A 19693-nucleotide genomic window follows, 5' to 3' on the forward strand; every position below is an offset into this window, starting at 1 on the left:
CTCACACACAGAACAGTGTTCTGTGTTAAGACTGGAGTCTGCTATAGCAGCCAAGGATGTACCAGAAGCTGGAAGAGATGCCTGGATCAGAGCTTCCCTATAGCCTTCAAAGGAAGTGCAACCCAGCTGCCACCTTGTCCTGGACCTCCAGTTTCCAAAGCTATGAGATAATGAATGTCTGTTTTTTGTGGAGTTTTATTACAGCAGCCCTAGGAAGTAAATCCATTCACATTACACCATTGTATCTGTCTTTAAGGAGCCCAGTTGTGCACATAGTTTTTTGGTGGGGGGGGGCAGTTACCACTCCACATATACAGAAAGGAATGAGATCTATGCACATGTCTTACAGCGGGAGGGCCCAATCACTCCATGGACCCCCTAATGGTGGCTTTGAGGGGAGCACTGGGGGCCATATTAGCATGGCCATGGAGGTCTGAGTCCAACAGGAGGATGTTGGGCCCACCTCTGATGCTTCACACCAGAGGCTAACCATGAGATTAGTAGTTTCAAAAAGACACATCCAGGGAGCTGTGGATATAGCTCAGTTGGTAGAGTACTTCCCTCTCATGCATAAGGCCCTGGGTTCAATCCCCAGCACCAAAAGAAAAAAAAAAAAAGACATCTAGACTGGGGTTATGGCTTAGTGGCAGAGTACTTGCCTAGCACATATGAGGCACTGGGTATGATCTTCAGCATCACATAAAAATAATTTTTTAAAAAGATAATAATATCCACCTACAAAAAAAAAAAAAAAAAAAAAAAAGACATATCTTTCCAGGGCGGCCATGGGTGCTGGTACTCCATGCTGTGGCCATAGAGATGGCAGGGACCACAGCACTGAGAGCCTGTGAGGCCAATTTCACCTGCCAGAAAGTTCAGGGTGCAGGCTGACAAAGGCACTGCTGGACGGTGATATTTAGATTGGCAGTTTACCTCTAGCATCCCACATAATCACCTCTTCTATCAGGACTCCAGCCTGCACGTCCTCTTCCTGTGGTCTCAGCAGGTCTCCAGATCCTATCACTGGATAAGCATTTCGACCCCTTTTTACAGATGCAGAAACTGAGGCTCAGCATGAGAGGTATCTAGGCAGTGTCCCCTTATGAGTTACAAGTGAAAAGTTGGAAGTATCTAGCCATAAAGACAATGACATTGCCTTGGTCCCTGGGTTTACTTTTCTGCAGCTTGGGAGGAGTTATACCATGGGCAGGTGGGATGACCAAATGTGGGTGAAATCCAGCTTCCTCCCCACTCATTCCCATTCCACCCCCACCCTGCATCTGGACCCTAAAATCTCAGCCTGTTGCTAATTATGCCTCTTGGGGAAATTTGGGCTGCATGACTGCCGGGAAGAGGCACAGGTGGCAGGAATCAAGGGAACAGAAAGCCTCTTGACCTTAGTAACTTAAAGATCCATGGGGAACTGTGGGGAACCCTACTCCCACCCTACCTGCAAACCCCAACCACAGTCCAGTGGGCTAGTTCTGAAGCCCCAACTCTCCCAAACCCAGTGGCAGTGTTGCTTTCCTAACCTCTGTGCTTCTGTGATGCTGGATGTTGCGCCCTCTGCCAGAATCATCTGCCTCCACCCACCCACCTGTGTCTGTTTTGGACCATTTCTGTTCTTTTTTCAGGACTCAGTTTCAATATCCTCCTTTCCATGAACATTTCTGGTTAGGAGCTGCCTCCTCCCTTCATGGCAAGGCCCGCTCCCTGGGCATTCCTCTGGGACACCAGTTGTTCTCAGGCACAGAACAGGAGTGAGGGTGGTCGGAATGACCACCCTGCACAGATTTTCTAAAGGTGTAATGAAGTCAGAATTACAGCTGATCATAAGCAGCCTAGTACCTGTGGGCACACCCCCTCCAACATTCATGAATAGTACTTTATAAATGTTTTTAACCATAGAAAAGCAACCAGTTAGGGTGGTGGCATGCCTATAGTCCCAGCGACTAAGGAAGCTGGTAAGAGAGGATCACCTGAGCCCAGAACTTAGAGGCCAGCCTGAGCCAATTACTGAGACCAGGTCTCAAACCAAACAAAACATTTAAAAAGCTGGGAGAATTTTAGGACAAGGGCTATAAATAAGTGGCACAATGCTTGCCTAGCACGACCCCATATTCCATCCTCAGCACAACAGAAAGAGAGAGAGCACATGAGCGCAAAAATGCACATTGGCGTGCTAGATTTTTTTTTTATGGTACTGGGAAACAAACCCAGAGGCACTCTGCCTCTGAGCTATATTTTAACCCTTTTTATTTTTTATTTTAAGACACTGTCTTGCTAAATTGCCTAGGCTGGCCTTAAACTTGGAATCCTCGTTCTTCAGCCTACCAAGTAGCTGGTATTACAAGTGTGTGTAAGCAAGTACCTGAATTCCATAGCTGAGGGGTTCTTCCACAGGTGTCAGGCACATCTATTCATCTCTCTACTTCAAAGGAAGCTGTGGGCTGGACATGGTTGTGTACACCTGTAATCCAGCAACTTGGAAGGCTAAGGCAGGAGAATCACAAAATCAAGGTCAGCCTCAGCAACTTATCAAGGCCCAAAGCAACTTAGTGAGAACATGTCCCAAATTTTTTAAAAGGGGAGTGAGGCTAGGCACAATGGTGCACGCCTGTAATCCCAGCTGCTGGGGAGGCTGAGACAGAATCACAAGATCAAAGCCAACATCAGCAACTCAGTGAGACCCTGTGTCTAAATAAAATACAAAATAGGGCTGGGAATGTAGATCAGTGGTTGAGTGCCCCTGAGTTCATTCCCCAGTACACCCTGCAAAAAAAGGGTGGGGGGGCGCTGGGGATGTAGTTCAGTGATTTAATCCCTTTGGGTGTGTGGGGTAAATCAATGGTGGTCTTCACTATTAAATGTCTAATATTTACTTTTATATTTATTATATAGTCCTGTGAGACCTTCAGGATAAGCTAAGAAATCAATAAATGTCTGCTCAGCCAGGCACAGTGGCTATAGTCCCAGGTACTTAGGAAGTTGAGGGAGGAAGATCAAAAGTTTGAGGACAGCCTAGGCACCTTAATGGATCCCTGTCTCAAAATAAAAAAGGGCTGGGGGGCTGGGGTTATAGCTCAGTGGTAGAGTGTTTGCCTAGCATTTGAGAGGCACTGGGTTCAATTCTCAGCACCACATATAAATAAATAAAGACCCATTGACAACTAAAAAAAATATTTTTTTAAAAAGTGGGGGCTGGGGTTGTGGCTCAGCGGTAGAGCACTTGCCTAGCATGTGCAAGGCACTGGGTTTGATCCTCAGCACCACATAAAAATGAATAAAATAAAGGCATGTGTTCCACAACAACTAAAAAAAAAAATTAAAAAGTGGGGTGGGGGGGCTTGGAATTTAGCTTAGTGGTAGAGTAACCCTGAATTCAATCCCCAGTAACAGCAGAGGAAAAATCTAGTAAATAACAGAAAGAACATTTATAAAATCTATGCCTCTTTTACCGACCTTAGTTATTTTTGAGAATAATAGAAAACTATTTAAGTAATCTGTGCTATAACAAGATAATGAAGTTGGGGATATAGCTCAGTAGATTCCATCCCCAACACTGAAAAAATTAAAATAAAATTCAAACCCTCCTTTCCCATTCTCATACAAAGTTCTCTAGTACTTGAGTCCTTCCCCCTCTTCCAGCCTGTTGACGTTCTCTCACTTTCAGATTGAACTACATTTTAGTCTTTTCATAAATCACACATGGGTTATGCAGTCTGTAATTTGAAAATTCCAAATCCAAAATGTTCCAAAACTTAATCTCTACTTATTTTTGCACAGTAGGGGTGGGGTGTGGTCTCTATGTTGTCCAGGCTTGTCTCCAACTCATGAGCTCAAGGATTCTCCCCAGTAGTTGGGACCATAGACATGCCACAATACCTGCCATTGAAAACCAAAATTTTCTGAGTATTATCAGCACATTTCCTTTTCCAGTTTTTGGATTAGGGGTGCTCAACTGGTAAAGTCTATGCAAATATTTCAAAATAAAAAAATCTTTGAAATCTGAAATGCTTCTGTTTCCAAGCATTTTGAACAAAGGATACTCAACCCTGTCCAAAAATAGATATTTTTGTTGTTTTGTTGTTAGTTGCAGTGCTGGAAACCCATCAACATGCTAGGCAAGTACTCGATCACTGAATAAAGATATTTATTCTTGGGCTGGGGATGTGGCTCAAGCGGTGGCACGCTTGCCTGGCATGCGTGCAGCCCGGGTTCAATCCTCAGCACCACATACAAACAAAGATGTTGTGTCTGCCGATAACTAAAAAATAAATATTAAAATTCTCTCTCTCTCTCTCCCTCTCTCACTTTCTCTTAAAAAAAGATATTTATTCTTAAGTTTTAGGTGGACACAATATCTTTATTTTACATTTTTGTGGTGCTGAGGATCGAACCCAGTGCCTTGTGCATGCTAGGTGAACACTCTACCACTGAGCCATAACCCCAGGCCCTCCCTAACCCTTTAAAAAAAAATTTTTTTTTTGTAGTTGACATAGTGCCTTTATTTAATTTACTTACTTATATGTGGTGCTGAGAATCAAACCCAGGGCCTCACATGTGCTAGGCAAGTGCTCTACCACTGAGCCACAATCCTAACCCAATTTCTATCATCAGTCTTTATTCACATAGAGCTCCCTATTTAATTTTAAGATTTTTTTTAAGATAGACACAATATCTTTATTTTATTTTTATGTGGTACTGAGGAATGAACACAGTGCCTCCCATGTGTGAGGCCAGTGCTCTACCTCTGAGCTATAACCCCAGCCCCAAGCTCCCTATTTTAATTGTTGAGGATTCAATTATATATGACCTAGCAGTCACTTCTGAAGTTTAGATGATGAGGTTTTTTATTTATTCCTTTTTTTCTACTGGGAAGGGGAAGGGAAAAGAAACCACTATTCCAACCAATAATTCATTTAGTTGCTTCCCTTAGGATCAATTCCAGGTTCTCTCTGACCCCCCCACACACACCTCAACTCACCACATTCAGCCAGGTGACATTCGTTCTCCTGGACTCTGGCCCCTTCCAGCCTCTCAGTCATCCCTCGGGGCTCACTCTTCCTCCCTCTCTCAGTGTCCTCTCTCACTCTGTGTCCTGGGGTTAGCCATCTCTCCACTGTGATGCCCACATCCCACCTCAAGACTAGATTCCTACCTATCCAACTCCCTGCTCATCCCTACGAGAAGGCCCTCAGCACAGCCCACAGAAACTCCCTTCCTTGGTCCTGCTACCTCTCCTCTAGTTGCTGGGCCTAGAATCCCTGAAGGTGTCATGCTTCCCATCTCCTCACACACTCCTCCTGCAACCACCTTCCAGTACTGGGATCCCCTCTATCACCAACTCCTGGCCTATCTATACCTCCACCTACTTGCCTATGAGTGGGGAGGTCACCTGCCTTATCTGATATTTACAAAGAGTAAACAAACTGCTGCTTGTCAAGCACTCAGACCTCTGTTGCTCAGTTGGTGACTCGGACGTATCTTTTAAATAGGCTTTCAGAGAACATCCAATTCTGCCCTCTTCTAACCACCTCCGATGCCACCACTCTGGACTGGATCATTCATGAATCCCCTAATAGTCTGTTTGCCCCCCTACATCTTCCCACAGCAGCCAGAAGGGCCACTAAACCCTTCAGTGGCTTCCACCTTATGAAGTACAAGTCCAAACTCCTACAAGTTTGCAAGGCCCAGCACCAGCTATATGGCTCCTCCCATTGATGGACCACAGGGCCCAGAAAACTGCCTCCTGCCACTCCTCAGACACATATGCCTGCTGCAGGGTCTGTGGCCTGGGCAACTGCTCCTTCCTCTGCCCAGTCCCTCATCACTTCTTTTGGGCTTCATCCTAATCCCATTTCTTGGGGAAGCCTTCCCTCCCACCCCACCCCAAAATGCAACTTCCTTTGTCTTCATGCCCATGGCTTTCAGTATTGCTCAGGTACATTTCTTATTACCCGGAGCAGGAACTTGACTGGGATGGAGCCTGGCATATAAATTGGTATTGAATGGACAAATGAAGCTCATGTTTTCACTGCTGAGTTCTGATATCTTGACCAAGGGCCCAGGCTATTATTGGGAGGTGCTAGGATTTATAGCATTGGCAGGTGTGTCCCCAAGCCATGTTGTTCTGATGAACCACAACCAACCCCTTGCCCATGTATGGAAAATCTGCCCTTCACCCTCAGGCCTCCCTTGCCTCCCCTCCTGTCTGCAGAGACACACCTGGACACCTGTATCCCTATCACATGGATGCCTGCTGAGGCCACTGATTATCAAGGCAGACAGAAGGCAGGCCATACAGCTGTCCCTCCTTCCAACTCTGAGCAAGTTCCCCAATAGTGCCTCCTGCCTCCTCCCAAGGGACGGAAGCTGGACAACATTCATCTTCCTTTGCTGTGTCTCCTTCCCCAAGAGCAGACAGGCCATATGGGAACACATGAAGGTGAGACCTCAGGTTTGCTATAGTGCTCTGGTACAAGCAGGGTAGGAAGAATAGGGGTGGGGGAATCTGAGAACAGTGCTGCCCTGCTTCCTGGGAGGCACACATACCATGGCCTAGAGAATGCTTCTGTGAGAATACCAACATAGGCCAGGCTAAGATGGAAACAACCACCTCCCTGCCAACTCAGATGCAGGGTCACACCTGCCTGCACTTTTTTTTTTTTTTTTTTTGGTAGTAGAAACTGAACCCAAAGGGTGCTTAATCACAGTCTCTACCTGCACTAACTACTGTAGGCTCCTGGTGGCCTTACTAAGCATCAGGGTGAGAGCCATCTTTCGACAGAATCCCCTGGGGATGTCCTGTAGTGAGAAGAAGGTGAATCTGACTCCTTCCTCCCTATCAAATCCTGCTATGATTTGGCCTTTAAAGTCCTTCATGACCTGGATGGTGCCTGGCATGTGTCTCAATTGCAGCCCCTCACCGTTTCTCTGACCACAGGTAAGCTTCCAGCAAGAGCCAGACAAGTCCACCCCACCTTTGAATTCAATGTTTTTACCCCAGCACATCATTCCCACTGCCACTGTATCAGGTTAGACCCTCCCAGATGAGGAACAACTGAGTGCCGATCCCAGGCAGTGGCTCTCTGACTAGGTGACACCAGCAAACTGGGGGTGAAACACAGACCGTACCTCTGAGCATTGAGTCAAGCAAATGAGCTCATACTGTTAAGCATCTGAAGGAGGGGCTTGATAAGGTGAGGTCTGGTCGTGTTTATTCCCATTGTTGTTATCCTCATCTACCTGGCTCTCCTATGGAAACAGGATCCAAGAAATAAGGAACCACATCTGTGCAACTTCAGGACTCAGAACACAATACACATAAAGATGATGCTCCTCTGAAATGACTTAGATGCACAGCCTCCTAACAGGTCAGCAATGATTGGTACTGGCCCTAATCTCATACCAGGCATGATCAGCTTTGTTCCTTGTGACTAAAAAGAGGAACTGAACATGAAATAGATTAATCCCCAAACTGTTCATGGCTGACATTTTCCTAAATTTCTCAAGAAGACTCACAGCAGCTGGGTCAAGGAAAATACAAGCTTATCCACCAGACCAGTGGCCCAGAGCAGGGCTCTCAACAGCACAACAGCTTTCCTTCTGACTGGATAGCTGTGCTTCCTGCACAATAAGCAGCCGCTCAATGCTGAGAACAGCCCAAGTCCCCAGGGCAGACTAGACTCCTGCATATGGACAACGTCTGCCAAGGTCCTAGACAGTCCTGAGGATCTGCCCTAGCCCTCCCCACTGGTCTGATTTCTATAGGCCAGAGCCCCCAAACCCCCACCTTTTTTTTTCCGAGTAGAAACTGAACCCAAAGGGTGCTTAATCACTGAGCCATGTCCCTGGCCCTTTTTATTTTTTGAGACAAGATCTAAGTTGCTGAGTGCCTTGCTTAGTTGCTGAGACTAGCCTTAACTTTGCAATTGTCCTGCCTCAGCCTCCTGAGTTGCTGGGATCACCACCATACTCGCTCAGAGTTCATCATTTTTTAAATTGTAGTAGGACACATTAACTTTATTTTATTTATTTATTTTTATGTGGTGATGAGGATCTTTTTCTTTTTTTAAATACTGGGGACTGAACCCAGGGGTTCTTTACCTTGTATGTGCTAGGTAAGCGCTCTACCGCTAAGCCACAACCCCAGCCCCCAGAGCTCATCTTAATTAGCTTCTGCATGCCCTGGGTAATCTAGGGCATGCAGGCTTTCTGGTCTCTTGGGGAATCTGCAACCTACAATACTGCCTCCACCTGAATTCCCCTTGGCCTGGCCATCATTCTTCCTCAGTCCTGGTCCCCATGCTATTAATTGGTGACCTCCCCCTTCTGTGCAATTTCCTGGTCTGTGGGAGCTTCCTGTGCCTCCCAGATGGCTCCTTTCTTCCCTAGGCTTGGGCTGAGGATAGGTTGTCAGGCAGCATGACTAGGTGCCCAGGCAAGGGCTACAGGACAAGATTCCAGGCTGCTAGAGTGTAAGTCTTGTACACACCCACACTTTCTTAATTAGATTTTGGAAAGGTGATCAGTGTGGATGTCATATATTATCTAAGAAGCGATGGAGGAGGGTACAGCACCCCATAATCATCAGCAGTAATTTGTAGCCCAACACCTGAGAACATTTTTGTGCTTCCTTGATGGCATTGGAGATTGAACCCAAGATCGATGTCTCTGAGCTACATTCCCCCCCTTTTTTTTTAATACTGGGGAGTGAACCTAGGGGTTCTTTACTACCTAGTTACCTCCCCAGTCCTCTTGTTGTTGTAGATGGACAGCATGCCTTTGTTTTTTTTATTTTTTTTATGTGGTGCTAAGGATCAAACCCAGTGCCTCACACATGCCAGGCAAGCACTCTGCCACCAGCCTTTTGTTAGACTGAATCCAAGTTGCTGAGGTTGGCCTCAAACTTGTGATTCTCCTTTCTGAGCCTCCTGAGTCACTGGGGTTATGGGCTGCACCACTGCACTGGCCCCAGTCCTTTTTTTTTCATTTTGAGACAGGGTTTCAGTAAATTGCCCAGCCTGACCTTGAACTTTCAGAACTCTTGCCTTAGCATCTCAAGTACCTATGATTACAGATGTGTGCCACCATGCCAAGCAGTACCTGAGAACTTTTAATGACACCACCTGTTTTTTTTTTTTTTTTTTTTTTTTAAACAGGTTGTGAGGGGCTGGGGATGTGGCTCAAGCGGTAGCGCGCTCGCCTGGCATGCGTGCGGCCCGGGTTCGATCCTCAGCACCACATACCAACAAAGATGTTGTGTCTGCCGAGAACTAAAAAATAAATATTAAAATTCTCTCTCTCTCTTTAAAAAAAAAAAAAAAAAAAAACAGGTTGTGGGCTGGGGATGTGGCTCAAGCGGTAGCGCGCTCACCTGGCATGCGTGCGGCCCGAGTTTGATCCTCAGCACCACATACCAACAAAGATGTTGTGTCTGCCGAGAACTAAAAAATAAATATTAAAAATTCTCTCTCTCTCTCTCTCCTCTCTCACTCTCTCTTAAAAAAAAAAAAAAAAGGTTGTTTTGGCAAAGAGCCATTCAAAAGCTTCCTACTTTTGCTGTACAGCTTAGTAAATGTCCTTTTAGAAAGACATGAGGATACCTTCAAATATTCCTATCTACAATTTGATTTGCAAACTATCAAATTCATATAGCTTAAAAGCATTTTCAACATTCAACATCTCAAAAAAACCTACTTTCCATGTAGTCTTCCTCAGGATGGTACTAAAGGAAATGAGCTACCAAGACAAGCATGCAGGAAAGAACACACACAGAACCCAGAAGACAGGGCTTTCAATGTAGGAACAAAGGCAGGAAGAACTCTGGCCCATACCTGTCCAGGATACCCACAGGCTTCCAGAAAAAAAAAAAAAAAAAAAGAATAGAGTGTCTGCATAGAAAGCTGTACTGGAGGCATTTCACAAAGCCAAAATGTGATGGAAGGGAAACAAATCAAAGTGAGCAACTGAGGCCTCGGAAAGTAGCTCAGTGGTACAGTGCTTGCCTAGAACCCATGAAACCTTGTGTTTAATCCCCAGCACTCCCCTTCAAAAGTGAGCCAATCAGATTATTAACCTCAACAAAAATAAGTTGCACAAAAAAAGATTAAAGGGACTATGATGTTAGTTCAGTGGCAGAGCATTTGCCTAGCATATGTGAGGCACTGGGTTTGAGCCTCAGCACCACATAAAAAATAAACAAAATAAAAGCATTCTGTCCATCTACCAAAAAAAAAAAAAAGGATGTGAAGACCCTGGCTCAGCAGTAAACAAGCTTATGAGGTGATAATGAGTATGATTTGGCAAAATGCACCTTGCATGTATTCTCTAAATGAAAGAGACATTTAATAGTATTTAGAAATGTGGAGACAAAGGCAAAAGAAAGTGCTGAATTAAAAGTGTTGATTATACAAAATGGGATGGGTTGAGAGGAACATCAAACCTTGGTACTTTAGATTGAACCCAGGGGTATTCTACCACTGATCTACACCCCCAGCCCTTTGTACTTTTTTTTTTTTTTTTTGAGACAGGGTCTGGCTAAATTGCCAAGGCTGGCCTCAAACTTATAATCCTCCTGCCTCAGCCTCCTGAGTCACTGGAATTGCAGGTGTGTGCACCACTGTGCCCAGCATAGACTTTTTTCCTTAAGCACCATTCAATTAAACTGTGTTCAGAAGTTACTTTGATTAAAAAAAAAAAAATTAAACAATTGAACAGAACTTACTAAGATTTAAATTAACATAAACATTCTTTTTTGAGGTCTAGGGTCATGGGGCTCATCTGCTGCTGCCCTGGAGCTACCATGGATGTCTGCTGTCCACTCAGGGGTCTCTGTTGGCAATCACCTTCCTGGGACCATCCAAGTTCCTCCTGCTGAGTCTCCATTCAGGGATTTCCACCCCAGTGGCCCCAGTAGACAAATACTATCCTCTTTTCCTTGCTCTTCAGACCAAGTAGCAGAAAGAAGCAATGGCAGAACAAAGCACTCCCCTTGTCCCAGCTTTTTTTTAGAAAGAGAGAGGTAGAGAGAGAGAGAGAGAGAGAGAGAACTTTTTTAATATTTATTTTTTAGTTATCGGCGGGCACAATATCTTTGTATGTGGTGCTGAGGGTCGAACCCGGGCCGCATGCATGCCAGGCCAGCGCGCTACCGCTTGAGCTACATCCCCAGCCCTGTCCCAGCTCTTCATTGGCTTCACCCCTACTGCTGAACAGGGGCCATGGGCACTGGCCAGACCTCCTCCTCATCCCAGCCACCAGGTCCACACCCACTTTTAACTGTCCACACATCTGCTCTTTCCTGGATGGCTTCTGCCTGCTCAGGACAACGTTGTCTATATTGTTGACACTGAATGGTTAGTTCCCTGGCTCAGGATCCACAAACACCTCTGCACCTGGCTCTAGCCCCAGCTAGAAGGGGGTAGACAGATGCCCATCCCAGGTCTTACCCTCCTAGGACCTTGGAACTCTCTTGTCACTTTACCAAAGAATGGTCACATAAAGCACAAAGGCTCATGCCGGATAATTTTCAATCAAGCTTTTAATGAAAAGATCATAAAATAACAGTTTCTCATCACTGTACATTAAGACTGCACGCTTCTGGAGAGATCAGTCATCGGCGAATCGCTTTTCTATGACACTGGAGGGCTGCATACCTGCAGCTCTGACCTGAATTTATCCAAACTCTAGAGAGAAGTGAACTCAATGATGAGTGACAACTGCGGTGGCCAGTACAGGAGTGCGATCCCGGTATCCCTCCCCCTCTCTGGGAAGGGTATAAACTAGGACATGATCCCTCTTCCGGTTCCAATTAAAACAGCTATAACCCCATCTCTTCCCCTCCCCTCGAGGTATTTGTGAATGGGCCAGAGCCCAACCTGGGGACCCTGGGGGGAAGCAAATGATGGGTGGGGTAGAGAGGATCCCCTCAGCACCTGGCCCCACAGGGCCCCACCAAGTGGAGGGGGGGAGCCCTGGGGATCCTCCCTGCCCCCAAGTGAGGTCTGTTATGCAGCATTCTTGAGGTCAATAAATTACAGCAATAAATAGCAAGGTGAGGTAGGGGGAGGGGTTCCTGGTAGAAAATTAAACTGGGGTGACTGAAGCTGGGGGCATCCTAGGAAGGGGGGGTCCTGGGCAGCCTCAATTCCCACAGCTCCTACCATACCCAGTTTGGAATGTCAGACTGAGGCTCTGGTTAGGTCCCTCTCCATTCCCTCATTCCTGGCATCCAATTCACAGGTTCAGTAACAATGGCCCCAGTGTGACTCTGGGGAACAGGACAACCTTGGTCCCTTCAGTAGGGCATGGCAGGGCTGAGCCCCCCTGTTATTCTCAGGTCTGGTGCTTATAGCTTTTGTCCCCCAAATCTGGGGGCAGGACGGATGCAGCACGTGTTCCCTGAGCCCTGCCCTTCTAGCTGCCCAGGCCAGCCCCCCTCCACTCCCATCATCAATCAGGATGGCCACAGGAGGGGGCAGGGGTCTGTCTGCCTGCAAACCCAGCCAGATCGCACTCCTGCACAGGGGCCTGAAGTCCAGTGAATACTGACAGTTTGGGGGCATCAGGCAAATGGCCCACTACCCCCCAGTGGTGTCGGACAGGAAACACACCCCCGGCTGTATGAAATCGGGAGTCAATCTGGGTCCAGAGTGCTCATTTCACAGGCTGAGGTGTATGGCTATGCTGCAAGTCTCTGAGATTCTTATTTGCTTAAAGGTTCATCACTTCTTTTTTCCTTTTTTGCAATCCTGAAGGAGCCCTTGCTGTGGCTCGGTCCAGTGGGATTGAGCAGTGGCAGAACCCGGCCTGCCACTTGCTCATTCACCCCAAGTCTGAGAAATAAATACATTCATCACTGCACAAACATATTGATACAAAAACAACACTGTTAAGAGTGTTTGCACCGTCTGTGTTGTAAGGATCAGGCTCAGTAAGCCTCTTCCCCTGCATGGGGTGGGGGGGGTGGAAGCCCAGTGGAGTCAACTGAGCTGTGCAAAGGTCTCTGCTTTTTGGCTTGAGTGAAACCTTCACATTAATTCACCCCCTGAGTATCACTGGCAAAGTAGGAGGGGGAGCTCACCTCCACCCTGGGGCCCAAACCCAGACTTAGGTCCTGTCACCAGAGCTGATTGCCACCCGCTGCTGGCCAGGACTATGGAGGTCCTGGCCAGGAGGCCTCAGGAGCTGATCAGCACTGGCCTAAGCTCTTTGGTGCCAGCTGGGCTTGGAGAGCCCCCAGGGATGAGGATGAAGGCTCAGGTGGATCCCACAGAGGCTTCCAGCCCCTTCTCCAGCCCTTCTCTGCCCATGAGCCATTCCAGGGCTAACTCAGAAGGACCCCCAGCAGAAGATGAGGATTCCCTGGGACTGGCCTTACAGCTGTTGAGGTCTGAAACTGTAAAAGTTTATGTAAACAATGAGATAAATATATTAGCATCTCTTTTTTTTTTTCTGAGCCCATTGAGGTTCCATACTCATTCAAAATGTGCTTTGGTTTAAAAAATAGGTTTTGTGAATTTGGGTATGAGCTTTCCTTTTTTTTTTTTCTTTTTTTCTTTTTTTTCTTCTTTCCTACAGGACATTGACATCTGCTATTTTCTGTTTCCTGTTTCTCCGAAACATTCAGGAATTAAGTGACTAAAGCAGAGAACTGTAAGCCGCCTTGGCATCCTACGGCCTAATTTCCTTGTGAGGCTCTTAACATCTCCATACATACACACACACAAGCACGCACCCAACATGGAATCAAAGGAAAAGAAAACAAAACTAAGTGTTGTGTCAACCCCATCCCGCCCCACAAACCCTTAAAATCTTAAATAGGAAACTAGTGTTTTGCTTTCTCATTAAAATACAGAAAAGGCTTGATACAATACTAAGGTGGGTACAATACTATGTCGCAAAGACATCGTTGAGTGAGGGGGCTTTGCTCCCAGTCCCTGAAGTTCTGCAGAGGAATCACCTACTTTCGAGTCACCTCACAGATGCAGCTGCCCATGGCCCAAGAGGCCATGCATGAGGCCAGGGGCGTGCACAATTCCCAGGCGGTACAGACTTTGTGTCGTGTGGCTTAAGTGCTGAGAGTTGGGGTGGGGTAAAAGAGCAGGGAGTCTTATATGGCCCCACTCCCTCCCTGGGTGAGCTGGAGCCCAGGGGTCTCCTCCACTCAGGTGCTCAGCCTGACTTGCTGAAACTAAAACCTAGGGCCCAATTCTCTGTGTCCCACCCAAAGAGGAATAAGCTCAGGGCTGGAGGCACCACATGGAAGACTCAGCCAGGAGCCCTAATGTGGCCAGAGCTCCCTCACTCCCAAGAATACACTGTTCACCACTGGGTCCCTGAACTCAGGCTGTTTTCAGCTGGAGGGTCTCTAGAGAAGTGGGGTAAGGGATGAGTCTGAAGTTATTTGGTCTAAACTTAAAATCAAAAGAAAACTGACAAGAAATTCATGAAGCAAAATGAATATAAAGCCTGCTGGCCCAGCTCTGACTCCAGTTAGCCAAGGACATAGGACAGAGCATGGTGACCTTGGTCTGGCCTTGAGCCTGGCTTGGCCCATGGAAGTGTTTGAGGCTGGCTGAGAAGTCTGTGTTGAGGAGCAAAGGGTGGTACTCCAGAAAGGGCTGAGCCCATGGGTGATGGCAAGCCTCTCACACTGGGGGCCACGACTGCTTGAGAAGCGCTAATCCTGTTCCCCAGTGCTTTGGTCAGCTCTTCCTTGCACCTCACTGGGTAAGCAGGGGGCTACTGCTCTCCCAAGCTCAAAGCTAGGGCACAGGATGGGTGGGGGCTCACTTCCGCCTCATCCTGGCCCTGCCAGGGAACTGCCCAGAGATGCTTCCTCCTCTAAGCTCCTGTGCTGCTCAGGAGGCTTGGGGTACCTGCCCCTTGTGAGCAGTTCATATTTCTCACCTAGGCCCAGTGAGCAGCAGGTGCCCCCTCAGAGAACATTGAGGCCCAGGAGGGACGCTCAGGCCAGCCCAAGCCCAACTCACCTCACCAGAGGAAAACAAAAGCATCGGGGCCTCAACTGCCAGTCACCAACATACTGTTGTCATGAACTCAAGAGGTAGCAAAAGGTCAGAAGTCTCTCCACCTTGTTCAGTGAGGAAAGAAAGTGAAACATCTGTCCATACACACTGCACACACCATACACTTACCCACACACACAGAAATGAAAAATGAGAGTACCGACAGCCCTGGCAGCGAGTCTAGCCTCCCCCCACCCCATGAATCTTCCAGTTCCAACAGTCCCATAAACGTTACACGGGGGAGTCTCTTAATAAAAAACAAGTACCTCTAGACAAAGAATATTCCTCAGAAACTATAGGAAAAGCAAGCACTCCTGAGGCGGCCCAGATAGTACTGGAGACCAGGGAAGCCTTTAGGCAAAAAGGGCTCTGGGGCCTGAAGAGGTGGGCTCACTGGTGTGTTCCACAGTGCCCACCAGGGCTAGGGGAGGACAATGGGGAGGAGCAGCTGCCCCAATTACATTCAGTCTGCAGACCCAGGCTCAGCCCCAAAGGGGCAGGAAGAAAATAAACTATTGTTTGTTTTGGTTTAAAAAACAGAATTCAAAATTGAAAAAAAAAAAAAAAAAGGAACAGATCAGTAGGAATAACAGCAACATGGGCCCAGAGGGCTCTTTAGTTGTAGAGAGGTAGGCGGTGGGGTCACCCTGACTATCCCAGCGCCAATGAGCAGTGCTGCCCTGGCTCAAGGAGGGAAGGAGAAACCGTCCTCCCAGCACCTGCTCCCCAGAGCCAGGGTCACAAGCGCCTGCACACAGACACAAGCACACGTGCACGCACACATACCCAGTCCCTGCTTGGGGGGCCTCCTCCAGATACCACCCCAGCTACAGGCAGCCTTGTCCCCCACCAGCATTGAGAGGGACCCCTTACTCCCCTTCTCCAACCCAACCTGCAGGAAAGGGACCAGGTCTCAGTAAGACCCATGTGACCCACTCCCAATGGCTCTGCAGAAGCCCTTACAGGGAGCTGGTGACCTAGATGGGACAGGGAGGTAGAATGGTCACCAGCAACACACACAGGGAGCTAAGCCTGCCGGCTTCTCTCCTCTTGGCTTCCCTTGGTACAGACTATAGATTAAAGCTCTGGATGTGGGGAGGCTGGGTCAGAGGAGCTGATAGGAGCCTCACTGGACCTCAGGGTCCCAGCCCCACCTGCCTTGCCTCCTGGCTTCTTCCGTGGGTTCCCAAGTGGTGAGTCTGAAGAGGGTGCCCGCGGGTCTTTGGCTTCTAGGAGGGGGAGGTGTGCATGCGCAAGTGGCTGATGAGGTTACGCTGCTGGGTAAACTTGCCCCCACAGAGCTGGCACTCATATGGCTTCTCACCTGAGTGCACACGCATGTGCTCAGTGAGGCGGTACTGGCGGGTAAAACGCATGCCACATTCGTCACAGGCAAAGGGCTTCAGGCCCAGGTGGCTTCGCATGTGGCGGGTCATGGTGCCACGCTGCGTGAACATCTTGCCACAGATGTTGCAAGGGAAGGGCCGCGTCAGCCAGTGTGTCTTCTCATGCTGCCTTAGAGTAGCCGGGTCTTTGTAAGTCTTCTCACAGACAGAGCACTTGAAGGGCCGGGGCTCAGCAGCATAGGCTGCACTGGGCGCCGACAGGTCCTCTGCCTCCTCCTCAGCACCCCCGCTGCCAGTTTCATAGGCCCCTTCCTCCTTGATGAACAGCTCCTCCTCGGTGTGTGTCTCCACGTGGGCATTGAGCTGCTCAGAACTGGGGAAGCCCTTGGCGCAAGGGATGCACACATAAAGGTTGTCTCCATATGACACTGTCTCATAGCCCTCTTGCCGATACATGTAATGGGCACCAGGGTGGCCACTGCCCCCCTCACTACCACTCTGCCCACTGTCCTCACTCCCGTCCTTCCCATTTTCCTCCTCTTCCTTGCAAGGGTATGGGGGATCCCCATAGGGCCCACTGGGGCCTCCTCCCCCAACACTGCCAGATAGAATGCCATTGGGAACCCTGTCCCCAAGACCCTCACTCTCTTCTCCAGGGCAGGGGCCCTTGGGCCCTGCTTCTCTCCGCTCAAAAGGGGAGCCAGCCACAGGATCCTTCTTGCTCCACTCCTTCTTGCGGGATGAATGCCGGAGGCTCTTCCGAGGCTGCCCACCTGACCCCTCCAGCAGACTCAGGTGATTATCCTCAGCCCCCTCCAGATCCATGGACTCATCAGGGGTGCCTCCCAGCTCAGCATAAGAGGCACTATTGGCAATGGGAAGGGCAGAGGCCGAAGGTGGTGAGTCCTGCTGACTGTCGCTCAGCTGGGCTGGATCATCAGGGGTGAGGTGGGGTACGGGAGTTGTGGGGGGCAGGGGTGGGCTCTTCTTGGACAGGTCAAGACCCAGCTCCTGTTCACAGCCCCCAGTGCTTCCATTGGTGCTGCTACTGCAGCCCCCTAGGCCTACCTCTCCACTGGTTGGGCAGACCCCCCGGCCCAGGCTATGTGTGCTCTCCTGGGTGGAGCCACTGAGAAAAAGCTCATCATCTGAGCCTTTGGCTGGTGGGAGCTCCTGGTGGGTGTGGGTTCCTTTGCGCCCGTCCGCAAGCCCTGGATACCGAGCCTGGATAACAGAGGCTGTGGATAGCCGCTGGCTACGGGATGGTCGCCCCATGCCAGCAGCCCCAACCCGTCCAGAGCCAAAGGGCTTGCCAGCTCGCTTGAGTTTGCGGCGGCAGAGGGCTGCCAACTCAGGCAGCTGGAGGTAGCTGGCGGCAGTGAGAAGAGTGCTGAAGTTGGGCTCAGCTGGCTGGTCGCTGGGCAGCAGCTTGCCTGTGTAGATGAAGTCCAGGATCTGCTGGAATACTGTGGAGCTGACCATGTCTGTGTCCAGATTGATGAGGTTGTCGTGCAGGACCAGGGATTTGAAGTAGATGCTACTGGCAGCCAGAACATTCTTATGGGCCCGGAAAATTGAGTTCTCCACCATGATGATGACATCACACAGGAAGCCCTTGGTCCTCTGCTGGTTCAGTTGTAGCAGGAGCTGCTTTGAGTGGCTGGGCAGCTCCATGTCGGGCCCCATGTCCCCACGCCCTGCCCACGCACACCACCTGTAGGCAAGAACAGGCATACAGGTTAACTCACTCCAGGGTCCTAGAGCACAGTGGAACTCTGGATGGCACTCAAGGAATTATGCACTATCCAGGTAGCTGAGACCTGCACTCAGTCCTACCCCCTTAGGCACAGAGAAGAAACTCAATCCTGCTGTGTGCAGGCACTGTACATACAGATCACCTCATTAAAGACTTAAACTGTTTGAGAAAGGACACAGCGTTCCCCCACACCTATTTGCACTGATAAGAAAATGAAGCAAGGAGGGTGCCAAGCAGAAAAACTGGGGTCTGAATTTGACTTCAGAACATAGGCTACTATCTCCACACTAAAAGAAATCAATCACAGGCCCACATGGACAAGCAGGGAACCCAAAATGACTAGCAGGTGGATATGGAATTTGAGGAACAGAGGCCTCTGTAGGGGAGCTAGAGCCCTTGGTAAGACAGACCTAGCCCTCTGGAGCATGCAGGCCCACAGGGCTGTTTTCAACTTTCTAGACAAGTTAGAAATTCAGATTTTCATAGTCATCTCCCTCTATTAGAAGAAGATTCTTTTTAAAAATACTATGTGGCCAAATCAAACACATCTGCTGGTCTGAAACCTCTACTCTACACTGGGGTACCTCTTAAGAGGTGGCTCAGGCTTTCTGATGTGCTAAGAGTACCAATCCTGCTTCCCACCCACCACCACCATACTGTAGTCTCTCCCATGGCTTCTGGTCTTTGCAGAGCCCACCTACATTGAGAAGGACCTTGTTGGGGCAAGCACTGGGGCACTACCCCCAGCCCCTAAACCCTGCACCCTTTCTAAGGGCCATAACTGTCTGTGACTGGGAAAGGCAGCCAGCTGACCCCTGCTAGATGGGCTGGCACAAACACTAATTGAGGTCATTAAGTAATAAACACACAGATGCCTCTAGTCTCCACAGGAACTTATCAGCCCACTGGTGCAGTGTGTGCTCATGAGGTCCAACCAGACTCCCAACCTGAGCAGTTTCTCTGCCAAGCAAGGCACCCCACAGGGAAAACAAAGGCAAGGAAGTATACAATGGGCCCCAGAAGGAAAGAAATGATCATCCCAAGGCAGTTCTGTGCCTGCTGTTAAGGGTACAGTCTCTGTAAGTAGCTGAACAGCTCTAAACCTTTCCACCACCAGGTGTTTGTGCTCCCACCCCTCCCAGAGCACCCAGCTTTGTCTCCCACAGGAGCAGAGCCCTGGAAGCAGTCATGCCTACCACAGCCTGTCCTCCCCTCCCATAACACAAATGCTCTTCCCAGATCCACACCTCACTGTGAGTGAACATGGGTGTGACATGCCCCCAAAAATAACACTCAAGAGCCCCACAGCAAGCACCTGCCAAAGGGCTCATTCAGGAACTAACTCTCCACTCCTTGTTCCCCTAACCTACTAGGCAGAGACAAAGAAGCCAAGGCATACCTTCCACATTGGGCCCTAGGGCAAAGCCAGTGACACCTTTGACAGTCCCCAGCATACCTAGTGCCCCAAGTTTAGCGAGAGAACAAGCAAAAGGCAGGAGAGCTCACATATTCACAACAACCCCCCAATCCTGGGCAGTGGGCCCCGGGCTCCTTTG

At 48.9% G+C, this 19693-nt stretch overlaps 1 protein-coding gene across 1 annotated transcript in view; it reads right to left on the reverse strand.

Annotated features, from left to right (window-relative positions):
• Positions 1–11527: 11527 nt before the first annotated feature.
• The window catches only part of HIC2 (HIC ZBTB transcriptional repressor 2), a 35108-nt gene continuing 26942 nt past the window's right edge, over positions 11528–19693 (reverse strand). Inside the window, exon 3 of the mRNA XM_081284503.1 lies at positions 11528–18095. Coding sequence (XP_081140629.1) covers positions 16265–18095 — 1831 coding nt within the window. The 3' untranslated portion in view covers positions 11528–16264. The remainder of the gene's footprint in view (positions 18096–19693) is intronic.

This window comes from Spermophilus citellus (assembly GCF_964194105.1).
Source record: "Spermophilus citellus genome assembly, chromosome: 3".
In the NCBI taxonomy this organism is placed as follows: domain Eukaryota; kingdom Metazoa; phylum Chordata; class Mammalia; order Rodentia; family Sciuridae; genus Spermophilus; species Spermophilus citellus.